Source organism: Sinohyriopsis cumingii, chromosome 18 (genome assembly GCF_028554795.1).
Source record: "Sinohyriopsis cumingii isolate HCF-2022 chromosome 18, ASM2855479v2, whole genome shotgun sequence".
Taxonomy (NCBI): domain Eukaryota; kingdom Metazoa; phylum Mollusca; class Bivalvia; order Unionida; family Unionidae; genus Sinohyriopsis; species Sinohyriopsis cumingii.
In genome coordinates this window covers 27,262,790-27,280,815 of record NC_142978.1, presented here as the reverse complement: position 1 = coordinate 27,280,815, position 18,026 = coordinate 27,262,790, and the positions used below count along the sequence as shown (strand labels likewise).

Below are 18,026 nucleotides of genomic sequence, written 5' to 3'. Positions count from 1 at the left end.
AGGCTGCGCATCTCACTGACATTGGGGCAACTTTCACAGGTTCTTTGATAACTTACAGCAATAATGCACCATGATCGCCGCCAGCTCAGACTTCGACAAGACCGTGTGTACCTGAGAGTTCCTGAAATTGGCTTTTAAGGACCTCTTCGATTTTATTGACATAATCTGCCCCACTATATCCTCTCAAAAAGGGTTGCGATTGGCCATGGACCACAGGGGGAAAAAATGCGTGGCAGTATTTCTTGTCAAACAGGATCGTCAAATATTTTCTCCCTTGAACTGTCCTATGCTCATTCCTGCGAGCTTTTAGCGACTGGTATTAATATTCGTCTGCGCGAGATCGCTCCGATGAGCATCAATATTCGTCGCCAGCCTCTACGCTGACATAGGATCCCTGTTTCAAAGCTCCATTCGTTGACAAAAGCTCACAAACACTGAACCTCTGTTTTATAGCTGGAACCGTTGAGAAAAACTCCCAAACACGGAGTCTGTGTTTTAAATTTAAAGCTCGCCCGTTGACACAACAACAACAAAAATCCTCGAGGCCAAGAGAACCGCGCTGATCAAGAAATATAAACGCGCATGTCTGGTCGTAGATGCTGTTTGTGGTCTTGCTGGTGAAACGCCTGTTGGTCTTGGTGTGACTGGAATCACGGCAACATTAACCATCGTAGGTGAACGAATGGTATTATTGTAAGGGTTATATCGATAATAACCGGTGTCACCGGTGGTGCTAGCAAATTAATTTTGATGCGACTGCATTCATGAGTAACGCACCTACCCCGAGTTGTTAGCAGCTGTACAAAGCAGTCTCAATACGATCAATAAACTATATTAGTTGCAATCTAGGATAAAGTAATCAGTGCGGTCGAGTATGAGATTGTGATGGCGGAAATGGAAAATCACCACCAGTTACAAGCACAGATAAGAAACAGGTCGGATTTACAAAAAAAAGTAGAAGTCTAATGTAAACAAAAAACAAAACACACAAAAAAATATTCACGGAGAGAACTGGCTTATCAATGGAGACAGCAGCTGCCATTGTGAGTTGCCAAGAAAGTATCAATCAGTACCGTAAGCAACCAGTAGTAACAAATGGTGGTTTTGCCCTCTTTTTGGGGGGAGGGGGATCCTTTGGGGCACTGATATTCGTCCAAGACTATACCAACCAGGAGTGGAACACATGTGGACAAAATCAAAATTACTACGGTAAACATGCAATGGTCACATATAGGCTAACTACGTCATTGACGGGGATGGGTGGGTTAAAGGCTATGACGGGTGGCAGGGGCACAAAGGCAAAACGTACACTTTCATACTACTGTATATAGTGAAATTTGCCTAATTCATGATAACGGAACTTTGCTTTAATAATTTTCTTTATCATTTGTAGAGAATTGAAAAAAATGAATACAAAATTATAGTGCAATTTTAAAATGTACATTTCTCGCTATAGTCTTTCTTTTGAAACTTGTATTTATTAGATTAATAACAATATTTTGCTTGGGTCTCGTATAATAATCTTTTTTTACAATCTTTAAAACTATTGTTCAATAATTTTACAAAGGGGGAATTGTGCAACATTAGTTTTTAAATGTAACGTCCATTTTTTTAAATAAAAAAAATAATTGGATTCACCATTTGGATTACTCAGACATGTCTAAGCAGTGTTAATAAAAAGTTTTTAAAAAAATCTTCATTAACACATTCTGAATATTTAATCAATTATACGTTAACATAAGCATATCTATTTTATTAATCCAATTTTATGTATCTTTTAAAATGTAATTTTCCATACCTTCATGCATTTAAGACATTATATAAAACTGTAGCTAGAACGTTTCAATGCGATTCACGGAATGACGTTATTCTATATAACATTTAAGGGCCCCAGGTCGCTGGGGGGTCTAAAGCGCTCGCCTTTACCGATCACTGCCTTCTCACCTCGTTCAGCATGGGTTCGAGTCTCAGAATCCGCTTATGTGGCTATGTCATAAGTCTTGTTTGTGACTTTCCGTTGGTCGCTGGTTCATCCCTGATTATTTCTCCACTAGGTCACGAATTTTATATGTTTGTACTGGTTATTTTGAATATTTAAAAAGTGAGATATTGATAAAGTTTCGGTTGGCAAAGCCAGGAACAGCACTGGAAGAGTGATTCGTGTCAGCGAACGAATCAAGTACGCCAAAATACTAGGACTGCACACAAAATTCATAATTTTGTTTAAGCGATTATATTGACCAATAATATGAATATAATTCGTTTGTATATTAAAAAACATCCTATTGTACATGTATCATAACCTTATCGTAATTTTCAAAAGATTTTCTACCAATCATTTAGTGAACCGGTGCTTCATCCGTAATAAATTGCCAATAACAGTTATATCCGGTAAAATTTTTATCCTCCAACACATGTGAGATTTCCCGCGTCACCATACAGTGGAAAAAAAAGGGGAAGAATTAATAATTTCAGGGTAAATGTTTTACATTGATGTTTTCTTTTATTCTTCGATGAATACGGGTAATCATTTTCTTTTAATTTAGTCCGGTAATAATTATCATTGATTTGAAGATGTGTCGCATCGAATGCCAAAATTATTGCGTCACAACTTATAACCATACTGAAATTTCCTTTGTACCATCAAGCCTGTGTTCTTTTGCTTGTACACTGGTCAAACCCGACACTGAAAGACTCAACTCAATGACCTACAAAGTATAGTTTTAATGGTCTTAACTCTGGTGTTATATTTTATAATCTGATCTGAAATAAGTGATATAATTATTTGGCGCAGAAGTTTCGTTACAAATTAGTCCTACATGTAAGACATATCACATGTTTAACATGATGTTGATTTTGTTTAGGTGCTATGTCTTACTATCCAAATAACGGCCTTGTATATCGTGTTCCGATGTCAACGATATCGGAATGAGTAATCAAAGTTTCAGGAACATCTCACACACTTGGCAGACTAATTCGACACTCTTACACTAATTTATGTACAGTTAATATACTTATTGTGCTGTCTTTATCCTGGCGGAATGATGTTGTTGTTCTAGGGTTTAACGCCATTTTCCAGCACAAGATAGGCTACACATGGCGGCCATTATAACTGGTGGAGGAAGAAACCTGGAAAACCCAGGGAAGAACCACCAACCCACGAGAAGCTACTGGCAGGCTTTCCCACGTACCCTCAGAGGTGAGATGGTAGTGATCCGGAACAATGAGCGCTTTAGACCACGCAGGGCCCCGCTCCAGGAGAATGAAAATATACTAGCAAATGGATGCATTTTTACGTTCCGTTGACATACATTTGAATTTGTTGCAATGCGACAGTAGTTGAGGTATGCCGAGGTAAGTTCAGGTAGGTACTTGTTGGGGATAAGTTTCTTGAATGAAACGAAACGTTGCTGACAGATCCAATAGGCATAATAAATTTGTATTCATTTTGTTAAAGAATAATATTTCAACTTAACCCGATTTTGGCATTCCCAGCTTTCATCACTTTCCAGCCAACTGAAATGTAGGCCAACAAAACTTGAAAATATGTCCATTTCTTTTGTGAGAATTTGAATTTATTGGAGAAAAGACATCATAGTAAAACATTATTTAATCTACAAAATTTGTAAAATCATTGTTCATATCAGGTTGTCTCTGTCATATGATGCACCATGGTGCAGGAAAGGCTGCTGATAAATTAGTAGAACTCCAGAGATTGTTCAGTATTGCTAACAAAGTAAAACTGAATTTAGATCCAGACTCTATAACGCAGCACTTAGTGCTCTACTGGTATGCAAAACATTTATAGTCTCAGCTGGTACAAAGTGTTTAGAAATGCGATATGAGTCTGTTCCTTTTTAAAGCTCAGTGTCATATGTGAAAACTTGTAGCAGTAATTGATGTAAAATGTCCATAGGGATAAATAAATCATTTTGTACATATGCTTATTGAATTTTTATCATGTTAAATGTGGATTACACTTTTTCTGCTCCGATTACTTTGTCCACTTAGATTACAATTTCAAGCCAGGGGTTGGCATGTATGACTATGATTACACAAAGCCTGTGGCTTTCACCCAGTAAAAATTAGCTTTTGTGATTAGACAGTGATCATAGTTTCATACATGGATTTAAGAACAATGATTTTGGAAGAAAAAAAGGAGAAACAAATTAATCAGGTTTTTATTCACTCATTATAGTAACTCCATTTGGATATCATAGTTTTATGTCCAGTTATGGAGGGAGGCCAGCTTGTCATGATCACTTTAGTCTGAACATATTTTCTGCATGATTATTTTTTACAATAGCTGCTGGGGACTGCTAAAAGCACTAGAGGTGAGCTATGTATTTTCATTGATCACACTTGTTTTTAGGTCTAGTCAGGATGCCATCAGATGCAAAAAAGAAGAGAGAGCAAAAAAAGAAAGAAGCAGCTAAACAAAGACTGCAGAAAATTCCCCAGAACAAGACAGACGAACAGAAAATAGATGATGTAGAATCTTTGGAGACTGAGGAAGCCTCTGAAGACATTGGAGATTCAGGAGATGGGGCACCACAAATTTTTGAAACCAGAAATGGGGCTGATGGTAAATAAGCAAGTTTCAGAGTTTTTCTTGATAGCAAAAGGATGCATATTTTTTATGCTGTCCATCGGTCACGCCATCCACAATTCAGTTGAGCATGATAGCAAAAGAAAGTTTGAATTTTAAAGCCATAAAAATGTTTGTAAGTAGATCAACAAAAAAACACTTGAAGTAAACAAATGAGATGTGATGGACATTATGTTCATATGCATGTGAACTAACTTTTGGTTTGGGTCATTAAATTAATTTATCAACAGTTTTATACACTTGTGAACCTCTAGACTTTTTAAGAAAAAAATTACTTTAGGTAGACAAATTAAATTGAATTCCTGTTCGTATTCAGTTGAAAGTTACCTAATTAAACGTTCATAATTTACTGATTGTTCATGAATCATTGCAGTGTATAGCTCTACTGGCCATAATCCAGTGGGACTTATGAGATGGCCTGTTGTTCATTTTCTAATAACATCTATTAACCCAAACATGTTATTGCAATTCCTCCTATACTACTTGGCCGAATGCCATTAAACTTTATAGACATTTGATTATACATAAAAATGGTGCTGCTGACATATCCAGTATGGCCACCATAGCAGCCATCTTAAAAATCTTAACTGAAAATGTTTAGGGGATCGGGTGATTTCAGAACTTTTGCACCATATTGTCTATTCATTTCCCTAATACATCATTCCAAGTCTGATCACTCTGCCCCAATTGGTTTAGGTGCAGTTCAGGTTTCAAGGAAACCTTTGAAGGGTGCACAGATGAGCAGGGATGGTGCTGACTTTAAAAGAGTTGTCACCCCAAAAAAATTGCCATGCTTTTAAAAAGTGGCACCATATTCATCATACAGTATTATCCATTTTTTTCAACACCCACGGGACCAAGGTAATATTGTCGACTTAAGTGGATGTATAATTAACTGGGGGGGGGAGAGGCTGAAAATAAATTGAAATTTCGTATACAAGTGAAATTTTTGAGGTGAATAGGATTTACACACAGAGAAAAAGAAAAACAATGGAAATTTGTACTAAATTAAGATGACTAGTCTGAAATGGGCCTGTATATTGACTGCTTACATTTGTGTAGTACACTCCACAATGTGTTAAATGATCTATGTATATGAAAAATCCATGAATTTGAGTATTAGATCATATGTTAGAAAATTCATGTATCAGTCAAATCCCATTAGAAAATACAACACACACACAGAGAGAGATATATATATATATATATATATATATATATATATATATATATATATATATATATATATATATATATAATGGTAGTCCTCACTTAATCTTGATACCATTGTCAACAAACACATTTCATGAAACCGTTTACTCTGATATTCATTATCCTAGTAGCACGTTGCTGTGTAGTTTTAAAAAAAATTATTTATGTTGTTTAAATACACAACAAAAATGTTAGTTATATAATGGGACTAAAGCCCATAACGCAATTCCCTTGCCGTGGCCGAGTGGTCTAATGTGCTGTCCGTTATGGATCACTGCCATCTCACCTGTCTGCGTTGGTTTGAGTCTAGGATTCAGCCAATGTGGGTATGTGAGAAAGCTTGCCAGTAGTTTCTCATAGGTCGGTGGTTCTTTCTGGGGTTTTCCCGGGTTCTTCCTCCACCATTAATACTGGCTGCCATGCATAGCCTATTGTGTGCTGAAAAATGGTGTTGAACCCTACAACAACAACAACAACAACAATTCCCTTGCCAGAAGCATCTAAACATTATTTTTTGATGGTTTCACGTCATCATAAATAATATAGGCATATGTGACAGGGTATTTATTGTTGGATATGTCTATGCTTTTGTCTGTCATTGCCGTCACAATGACGAATTTTGCAGGTCACGTAAAAGACTATCCTCAAGAACGTTTGACGGGCTCTCAGGTACCTCTGAACAGGTAGTAGCTGAGTCATACCGAATGGCAGAAATTCTTCAAAATGCCAATGGCATCAATTTCTTCAGCTGTTGTGTATTAAATTAGGAAGAGATTTGTATTTTTTTAAAATATGATGTCTTCTACACTCAGCTAATGTACACACTTAAGTAGCACTTTCCCTACTATGTCTAGTTTGTAAAACTGCATTAAAATTTGCCTGGTGTGGACCTTCAATCAGCAGTTTGTGTTATGGTAACCCAGCATGCCTTGCCAGTGTACTGTTTTGAAAATTATTGTTTTTTGCACATTTTGGTCATTTGACTTTTTTTTGCCTCTGTACATATATGGCAGAACATTAAGGCATCTTCACTGTCACACTATATACACGGCTTCTTTTGAAAATGTAGCCAGCTGTATGTTTTCAACTAGTGCTGCACAAATTGACGTTTTATCTTATGAGTAACTGATGCCTCATCTTTAGATGATGAAGGCTCCACTGGTTCGATAACAATACTATTATCGACGGTCTGTTGTAAAAGCGCGGTCCATGTGATAATTTCTTTGTTTCGGATCTATTCTTATTTGTTTGCCTTTGATGCCACTTTCAGTCGAACGCTAACAGTATCTTGGAACAATTGAACGAATGGAAATTGTTGCTTCGTTGCGTGACAGGGATGCACATAAAATAAGTTTCTCATGAGAATCGCTTTAAAATCATGTGTTCATTTTCTGCCTTTTTTCTTTGTCTAGCTGTATTTGCATTGAAGTCATTGACTGTGTTTTGTCTTCTTGTATGATGATAGGACCAGTTGCTTTTGGACAGGACCAGTAACATTTTGAGATTACTGGTCCTCAGGGTTTGGATGGTCTTTTGGTGAATTTCACATGCTACCTGGTATACATTCAAATTTTTTATTTTCTGCAGAAACAGATATGAACAAGGTTACAGAGCAGATAGATGCATTGGAGCTTGCAGCAAGGCATCGTGCAGTAACTGGTGTCCTGGCATCCCATCCTGGCAGTCGAGATGTACATATACACAATCTGTCAATCACCTTCCATGGGGTGGAACTACTCACTGACACTCAGCTAGAGTTGAATGTGGGAAGGAGATATGGGCTAATAGGACTGAATGGTTGTGGTACGTGTCTCATAGTTTAGAATTTTACTTTAATTTTTAAGTTGTCTATCTATTTATCCATCCATTCATTAACGTTTATTTGTCCACTCCAGAACTATGTAATGGTTTGGAGAGAATTTTATTAAATTTTTAGTGTTTACCTTTGCGCACATTTGTGTGTCAGGGACACACGGTGGAGAAAAAGGATTCACATAATGGGATCAGGTTTTATTTAATATCCAGTGCATTGGATGAGGGATGGCATCGTGTGTACTTCGAGCATGGGCATTAACTGGTTCCCTGTGTTGTGCTCCTCTATTCGTATAGCAGGGTGCAATGCAGGGAACATACAAAACAAGGAACCAGACTAGCATAGGCAGTGTTATGACAGAGGAGCTTACCCTAAGCTCTCACGTGATTTCCATCGAGCTCAGCAAGATGTCATCTAGATGTTTAACCTCAATTCTTGTTGCACTAGAAAGTAATCTCCAGATTAAAACGGCGTGCACTAAGAATCACTAGCAGAGAAAGTGAAAGAAGCAGAACACAAAAGAGTAACTATGGATCTAACTTTAATGAAGAATGGAAAAAATAATTCACTTGACTGGAATATGATATATCCATTAGGATTACCGGTGTGACTTCTGATCGCGTGATTGTGAAGACTGCAAAAATGAATAATCCTTTTGTGACAGGGTTTAAGAATTTTAAAAAATATGCCCTCGTTCACCACAAGATATCTGGAGAACACATTATAACCCAAGACATTCTTTCACGACAAAGAAATCATTAAACTTGCCACGACAAATGTGTCATTTGGATTACACAGTCCGGGGGGGTGGGGTCATTGCAGAGTTTGTTGGTTTTTAACTTTGCTGCAATAAAAAAAAAGATCTTAAAGTTCAAGTGTAACTTATTAGAAAAAAGATGAGTCATTAGCCTCATTGATTTTTGGATAAATGTATTCTCGGACAAAGTACAATGAAACCAATGTTAGTACACATTTTATGACAGCCAGTAAATTAACTGCTATTTGGTTAAAAAGATTTATTTGGATTTTTGCATTGGCTTGTATTTAATGTGTTGGTCTATAATATTGCTTCAAAAAGATTATAAAGAGACTGTTAAAAGTACGACTTTAAAAGAAAAATGGACTAATAAAATTATTCTTTGAATGGATAATGCATTTGTTTGATAATTGTGCATGTTGGTTTATTTATATGTTTGGAGAGAGAGAATGTTATGCAAGTGGCACTATCCTATTTCAAGCTGAAAAAGTACGATGTCAGATGAAAATTTGTCTGTACATTTTTTTTTTGACCCCCAGTTCTGACACCAAGGGGTTTTGTCACCCTCAATTTTACACCCCTTGGGGATACACTGATTTTGTCCAAGTTTAAATACTTGGTTTGGAGAATAATATTTCAACTAGTGATGTTGAAGATATTCTAATGAAACTTTTGATATATATATATATATATATATATATATATATATATATATATATATATATATGTGTGTGTGTGTGTGTGTATATCGTAACTAGTTTTTTATACTACATACTATAGCAGACCTGCCAACTCTTATGATTTTGCCGTAAGTCTTATGAAAATTACCGTTAAAATATAGAGTTATGGCATACTAGCAGAAATTACGGGAAAATGATCGTTGCCAAAAATTCTGGATAATTGGTTCATCCATGTTTTATTTGGATCCAGGTTTCATCTTAGAATTAGTGCAATTAGTCAGGGGACCAGACTAACTTTACAGCAGCACCCCAGGCATTTTAAACTGCACCTATTTGTTCATGCGAAGCATCTGCATCATCAAACTGTTGATTATAGAACTATTCTAAATGGTGTCCATAAAGCAGTGCATGTTTAAGGACTCACGATACTTAGTTCCCATAGTAAACCTATGCAAACACCATGATATTAAAAATTAAATAACTTAAAATTTTTGATTGCTCATGGTCAAATCTATATGAGCTGCGGCATGTGTTTGAAACATATGCTTTCAATTCTACACCAAAGAGTTGGGTGCTAATTTTAGTAATGAGTGTTCCAAACTCGGGACTATTAAAAGACTGAAATTCCATCAATAAAACAATGTCTCTTTTTTTTTTCACTTACAACTAGGATAAGCTCTCAAAAGATTCTTTTTCCTACAGCATGACTTACATTATTAACCAATCCTGGTCAGCCTAACCCATATATACTCTATTTAATGTTCACCCATTCCAGGCTGGTTCCCCATTTTTCCATACCATTAGTACCGTGTGTCCTATAAAGACAAAACGGAAAATAAGCTTCTAGAAAAGTGTTAGTAATCAAATCGGAAGAATTAAAAGGAGTATTCAGATTTTTGTGAATAAAAGCTTAAAAAGACACAATTACATTTATTGGACATCACATGCCAATTTGTGTGTGGCTCGTGGCAGGAGATATGATTGCCATCATCCTGTGAAATGGAAAATAATTTCCAAGAATTATGTGAAGTTGAGAGATAGCAACAAGCCATTGAGCTGCATAGGGTTTGGAACTAGAATTTGTGCAATTTTACTAGTGGTAAATAAAGTCAACTCGTACTTTACAAACTTTTCAGTTGAACATAGTGTTTATCGTCAATGAATCAAACTATTAATTATGTTTTCCAGCTTTATAATAGCAATTATTGATATTTTGTTAAACCTTTACTGAAAACTTGTCAATCTTATTGAAATAAATCAACTGCCATACTGAGATGGACTCGTCAGGGTTGGCAGGTCTGCCATAGCCTTGATCTTGCTCGAAGATCAAAGCAGTTTTCCTGTCTTTTTGTTCAGTGGGACAATTCCAAGCAATCAGGCTGAATTTTGGAAATTTTTCTTGTGCCTGAAAATAGACTTATTAGTTTATTTGTTAAAGTAATATTTCTTTTGTTCATGATTTTATATGCCTGCCATGAGGAGAAATGTCTTATGTTGTCTATCCATCTTTTCATCTGTCATGTTACCAATTTTGATTCCATACAATATTCCATCTTGTCTGCCATCCATAGTTATGAATCAGTTTCAAGACCATGAAGATCTGCATCATTACGACAGAAAGAAGAAAAATGATGTTTGCAAAGCAGCCCATGATCTCCATCTTCTCCGTTGCAAACCTTGTTGATAACTGTCACTTAGGTTAAAGAAAAACACCATTATTTTGGGCTGAGTTGATTAGTGGTCAGGGTCGCTATGACTTTAAGAAGAAAATTCTCCATCATCTGCCAGATTATGTGGATGTCTTGTGCGAATTTGAAATCAAGGGTCAGGATCACAGGAACAAGAAAAATGGCTTTCATGTGATAAGATTAGTTCTGTGTCAGATACTAAACCAAACATTGATAGCTTGCACCTTGATAAGACAGAAGTCCGATGGTTTTGGGGTCTCTTACATTACTTGTTTAGGCTCTAATAAACAGTAACAAAAGAAAGAGTGAAAACAACAAACTACAGACTTTGAAATATTTAACAAATAATTTATTTCCATGGAAAAATAAGAACTTAGTTTTAAGAATCGAATCCAAAAATAATCCACAAATTAAATTTCAAAAGTCCTAGTAATGAAAGGTTCTAATGAAATTTGAGTTTGAGTCCTGACAAAAAAATAAAAAAATGGAAGGCAATGATGTATACTGTAGTCAGTGTGTTGATGTAGTGTCTACAGTTCCTTGTTACTCCACAGACAATAATAATCCGGTGTTTGAATTTTCAAATAAAATTTAAAGAAATGTCTTTGTCCAAGAATTCTGTATGAGCACTCAGATATTTCCAGGAGAAAGATTTATCTTATACAATCCAAATAATTTGATTAAAAATTCAAATATAACTCCAAACTGGTCACAAACACTTTTCCAGTGTCCAAGGTAAAAGCCCAATTGACTAAATTCTCTAAAGACATCTATATAAAACCTGAATACTGCACAAAACAGAAGCCCAGATGAAGATCAACTCTCCAAAATTTCTAGAACATCATAGAAGCTATTTAAATCTAAAGGCACCTCAGATGCAGTAGGTCGTGGGTTAGATTCCCGGCAGAGTCATACCAAAGACATACAAAAATGGTACTAACAGCTTCCTCGCTTGGCGTTCAGCTTTACGAGGTTAGTGTTAGGACTGGTCGGCCTGTTGTCAGGATAATGTGACTGGGTGGGACATCATGGTACATGTCTGCGGCATGATGCCCCAGTGCTAGACATCACTATAAACAGTCACACTGCAGACATCGTAGCAATATGACTGAAAAATTGTTAAAGCTGTGTTTTAAAAAAAAATCCAAATCCTACATTTAAAGGCATGTAGTCCCAGTCAGATTTGATTTCACTATTATCAATCCTACATTATGAATGAATAGGAAAAAGTTGTTTATTTGATTCTCAGTCAAGGCCAGGAACTAGGTTACAGTACTATGGCATGTAATGAAATTAAAAATAAAAATATTTTAAAACTTACAAACAATTAAATCAAATATAAATTAAATCAAAAGTACATAACAGGTCAAACATTCAAAAGTCAAGTTTACTGTACTAAAAGAAGAGTTTCTGCACAATAAAATCACAGACACAGACTAGGTATGATGGATAGCTCATGTTTGGTATAAAAAGTAAGCTTCTTGGTGTGGGGATTAAAGATCAAAGGTCAAGGTCACAGTGACCGGAGGAAGAAAAAACATTCCCTTATCAGCATAAGGGACTATTAAACACATCAGTTGTATAATGTGCCATTCGTTGTACTCTTTGTTATAGGCACAAACTTACCATAGAATGGGTTAGATTTTTCAGTATTCTTAGGTTTGAATGGCTCAGTCCACATTTGTCATAATCTTCATGTCCATCATTTTGTTCATTCATATATCCATCTGCCTGGCCTTCCAGCCAAAACTGATTAGCACAACTAGTTTATGGAAGAATCTGATACCAAACGATTCTTTTTCAGTTTTTTTAGTAGGTGGGTGGATGATTTGGAGTTTTAAAGTAGCTTTAACAATTTTTAAGTCATATTGCTACGATATCTGCAGTGTGGCAGTTTATAGTGATGTCTAACACTGGGGAATCATGCCACAGACATGTAGCATGATGTCCCACCCAGTCACATTATCCTGACACCAGGCTGACCAGTTTGTTTGCTGGATTCTTCCTTTATAAAATAAAGTCTGCTGCTGTTAATTCAGTTTCCATTTTGTGGGCTATTATGTGATTACTAATTTGAGAATATGCCATTGTAATCATTACAATCTTGTTATCCAACAATGTTACCAGTTTTTATTTTAAAAAAAAACACAATTAGAAGACATGGACAAGACTAGCCAGAACACAAAGTTTTAGAGAAGTTATAATTGTGCTCAGGTGGTATGTGAAATTACTGCATTTGAAGTAGACTAGAGTCTGTACAGATGACCGAAGAAAAAATAAAGCTTGCTTCGAGTTTTGTGTAAGAAGATAATCTTGCTATAATTTGTCTCAGATGTTAGTTGAAATATTTTGGATGCAATACTTGAATTGACCTTGTCAAATTTATTTATTATTAGTTGCATATTACCTTAGAAATAGTCATAAAAGAGGAAAATGGACAATCGAAAAACAAAAGATATTAGGTTTGTTTTATACATTCCAGGTAAAAGCTCTCTCTTGTCAGCATTAGCTGCCAGTGAACTTCCCATCCCAGAGCATGTGGATATATTCCTACTACGGAAAGAGATGCCACCTAGTGACAAGACAGCACTGCAAGTTGTAATTGAGGTTGATGAGGAAAGGATAAGATTAGAGAAAGAGGCAGAACTGCTTGCTTCTAGAGCGGATGAAGGTAGAACATTTTTATTGTTTCATCTGTGTCATGTGTAGTAAGGCTTGGTCGTTGACCTTTGTGTTCTTTCCATAAAATTCTTTCAAAAGGGGAGATGGTGAGAGAAGTAATGGTACTTTTTACCATAATTTCACTTTTTTCCCAAAATGGGTCTTTGTCACAAGTCACCATGTTATAATGATATTTAACTTCACCACTGAAATTTACATTTACAATCAATTTACATTGATTTATTTCTTCTCAGATTGTAATAAAATGAGTAGAATTTCTGTGTAATAAAACAGATAAAAGCTAATACAGAATAATTACATTGTGTAGAGTGGACTGATTGCTAAATTATCATTTGATTTTGTGGGCCTGTTTTGGTGATTTTGACTTGTTAAAAAGACATTCTTGTGCATACTTACATTCATGGTCTTTGGCTGTCAACGTTTGCCTGTTTGTAGGTATTTAATTTTGTAGATTAAGCTCTGTATATCCCCAGAGAAAGAATACAACTATGATGACAACAAATGATGGCCACTTCAGTTATTAAAAAAATACTACCATGTGTATGAGCACACATCAAACACCTGCAAGACAAATCACTTATGCTCAACATCAAACAGAGATGACACAGTCAACAACACAGGCTAATTAAGTACACAGATATTTTATCTTGTCAGGGGTCAGGGCCAAATAAAATAGAACAGATGGACAGCTTGCACCTTTTTATCAGTTATAATGGGTCTCTAGTGTATTGCCGCGTCGAGAAATGGTATGTTCACCACAAAAAGTTCTTATTTAGATTATAATAGAACAGAGCAAAACAAATATAAATGGTCAACACAGTTATTATATTACTTCCAGCCTTATATATATTTTATCACAAAATTCAGCGTTCAGAATCGTGAAATATATTTGCAGATGTGCTTTATTACAGAGAAAGAATGTTGAAATGACAGCATTGGTATCAGTGGTAAATTGCTTGTGAAAATCAGCGTAAATGTTCAATTCATCATGATTCACATAATCTTTAATTTAAACAATCCCAATTCCCAAACTATTCTTGTAGAGAAAAATAATTGAATAGGTCTAAAAATTTGTTGATATGACATACCGAAGTGGTCATGATTTTATGCATCAAATCAAGGTTCAACACCAGACCTGGGTTTGTCTTTTGGAGTTCAGTGGTAAATATGTTAAGAGGCACAATCTGGAACTGGATGTCAATAGTCTGTTGCATGCGTTGGCTGAGAAACAGTTTGTCATTTTGTAGCAACACAGTCTGGAACTGGCTGTCCTTAGTAGGTTGCATGGGTTGGATGTGACAAAGTGTGTTGTTTTGTATGAAAACCTCTCCATCAAAAAATAGCTGCATTCACATACATCCTCCCAGCCTCCCCATATAAAGAACATGCCTTCTCCCCAGTAGTAACTGAGATATTCTTGGGATTTGGCACCAATCCTTATATCCAAGGGAGATCACCGCCCAACCACCACCTCAAAGAAATATATTTTACTAGAAAAGTGATGTCCCATACATAATCCGGTTAGGCTTCAGGTTAAAATGTAACAATGACATGATTTGGTGGAAATTCCTTTATCCATTTGGAGACCACTCTGATCTGACTTTGCCTCAGCAAGCAGAGTACTTGCTAACATTTATCTGATAAAAGAAATGCTTGTTACTCCAAAAGTTGGTTTCTTCAGATAATTTACCTGATCGTGATACATTCAGAGCACATGCAGTCCAGTCATCAAATTAAAAACAAATTTATGTTGCCACATCTTTTGGGTTTTTTAACATAGTGCTAAAATGTCTTCTGTTTGCCCTGGTGGAGGTCAGACTGTAGATGTCTCCCCTTGGATTGACAGCTTGGCACTCTTGTCAGTCATCAATTGATACTTTTGCTTTTGCCTTTTCATTATTCTTTTCCACAAGGCATTGCAAATACCAAATTCATCTTTTGCTTGGTCTTCATCGTAGACAAAAAATTATAGTTCATTTGTCTTGCTTCATTATGACAAGCTTATCAATGCGCTGTTAATCTCATGCACTGTGGTGGTATATACAGAATTAGTTTCAGTTTAATTCAATACTCAGCTCATTGAGTTCTATCAAGTAGTTGATCATTTTTTGACATGATACATAGTTGCCAACCCTCACGATTTTGACTTGAATTTCATGACTTTTTCAACGATTCACGGATTCACACCGCATGCATAAAAATCACCAATTCTCAATAATTTTAAAATCTTTAATAAAATAACCGATTTTCTGTTAAGTGTTGGTTGTGATATCGGCAGTTGCCAAAATGTATATTTATTTTTTTTTTGCTTAATGGACCCATCATTTTTTTTATAGAGACCACTCTTTATTCCAAATGCCCACCTTTTATTCTAGCTTTTGCAAAGGTTCACATGTCTGTGTGCAGTTCAGACTGGTCTGCCTTAGATCTGAGGCCAGAAGGTCTAAAATCCAGACACAAAATTAGATTCCGATCACAATAGAAATTTGGGTAGCGAAAAAACGGGTCCAAAAAATTAGGTTTTTCCCTCTGTATTTTGTAGTGCAACTGGAACATCCAGATTATTTGGTATCATGTAGAGCTATATATGTGGCCCCCGGCATCGAGTGGTCTGATTTTTTTTAGCACTGAGAACAATCAGTACACATATTTTTTTCTCTCTTTAGAATCTCATGATCGCTTGCTGGATATTTATGAACGTCTAGATGACATGGATGCAGGAAAGGCAGAGGCAAAGGCTGGGTACATTCTCCATGGTCTTGGATTTACAAAAGAAATGCAGCATCGAGCAGTGAAACATTTCTCAGGAGGCTGGCGAATGCGATTGGGACTGGCTCGTGCTTTGTACATTAAACCGTCCCTGATGCTATTAGATGAGCCAACAAACCATCTAGATCTTAATGCCTGTGTGTGGCTGGAACAAGAGTTGAAAAAGTTAGAATACATTGTGATGGTGAACTGTACTAGAATGATGCAATCTGATTAACATTGCTAGATCTGAATACACTCATGGATCATGCCTGATTGTCTTGATTCCCATTCAAAATTTAATTCAGTTTGTTTCACTAACTGTAAAGCTCCGTAAAAATGACCCCTAATGGAATTTTGTCTTACCTTGCAATTGTTCAATAATTGAGATAGAATTTGAATATTTTATTATTTAGTGATCAGAGTGTGTAGTCTTCTGACCTTTAAGTATATAGTATGCCTGTCTCACATATTCATACAATGCACAAACTTTAGGATACATATAAAGGAGAAAGGGGCAGATAACTAATAATTATTAAAGACTGTTGAAGGTAAATGTTTGTAACAGTTGTATATCTTAAATATTGATATGTGTATGGAAATGGCAAAATTGTCAATACATCATTAACTTGTTTTAAAACGAAGCATGTCATTTTCTGAAGAATAGTTTTTAAAAGAGTTGTAATTTTTGGTAAGAAAATTAAATATACAGTAATTATAACAATCAAGACAAGTGTTAAAACAAAATTATTGTATTCAGGGTATGCTTTATGGCTTGACACATCCTTGTTTTTACATGATAGGATACAATCTTTTGGAATTTTTCCTCAGCAGATTGTTTCTCATGAGTTGTAATTTTATTTTATTCTTTTTTTTCAGCTACAAGAGAATTTTGGTCATAATTTCCCACTCTCAAGATTTTCTGAATGGAGTTTGCACCAACATTATACATATGCAGAAGAAAAAGCTGAAATATTTTGGTGTAGGTTTACATGAAACTTATTTATTAGCTACCTAATTACATTTCTCTATTATCCTTATTTAACCATGGTAGTGCTGTGTTGTTTCACTTGACCTTGATGAAACCAGTGCTGAATTGTTTCTAACTGCTCCATCTTTGTATGCTGATTTGTTTCTAACTGCCCCGTCTGTGCATGCTGAATTGTTTCTAACTGCCCCGTCTGTGCATGCTGAGTTGTTACTAACTGCCCCGTCTGTGTATGCTGAATTGTTTCTAACTGCCCCATCTGCTGAGTTGTTACTAACTGCCCCGTCTGTGTATGCTGAATTGTTTCTAACTGCCCCGTCTATGTATGCTGGATTGTTTCAGAAAACAGACTTTTTGGGCCAGATCCATATAACAGCTTTAGAGCTATTATTTATAAACAGACTGCAGTGAAATTGTATACAGTGATGCATATATGCATACAGATTGCTAACACTAAAAATGTCAGTGAAATTGATGTGTGTTCATGGTCACCATTAGCAACCAAATAGAGTAAAAGGGTGGAAAAGCATTTTTTGACAATAAATCAAATATAGTTTCTTCTTTTCCATCAAATGTAGTTATTTGGAATGTGTACATGGACAGTTAATTTTGTTCTACATAATAATTAGCACACAACTCTTGTAAAGAGTATTATTGGTCAAAGGTTTAAATTCATTCATTGAATCTTTGTGCAGTGGAAACATATGGCAATGGAAAGAAGCATGCAGAAGATGGCACCCCTAGTTGTTGAGAGAGCATGGCACAAAAAGTTAAGACAAAGGTTTAAAAAATGTATGGGAATCGCTGGAGCAAAAAGTTCATGGGAATTTAGTTGGTCAGTTTATAAGA

The 18,026-nt window shown here is 35.8% G+C and overlaps 1 protein-coding gene across 1 annotated transcript in view; it reads left to right on the top strand.

Annotated features, from left to right (window-relative positions):
- Nucleotides 1-2,377: 2,377 nt before the first annotated feature.
- The window catches only part of LOC149776270 (ATP-binding cassette sub-family F member 2-like), a 55,318-nt gene continuing 39,669 nt past the window's right edge, over nt 2,378-18,026 (top strand). The window contains exons 1-6 of the mRNA XM_089942705.1: nt 2,378-2,476; nt 4,373-4,585; nt 7,409-7,624; nt 13,242-13,430; nt 16,108-16,375; nt 17,069-17,171. Of these exons, the coding sequence (XP_089798831.1) occupies nt 4,384-4,585; nt 7,409-7,624; nt 13,242-13,430; nt 16,108-16,375; nt 17,069-17,171 (978 nt within the window). The 5' untranslated portion in view covers nt 2,378-2,476; nt 4,373-4,383. The remainder of the gene's footprint in view (nt 2,477-4,372; nt 4,586-7,408; nt 7,625-13,241; nt 13,431-16,107; nt 16,376-17,068; nt 17,172-18,026) is intronic.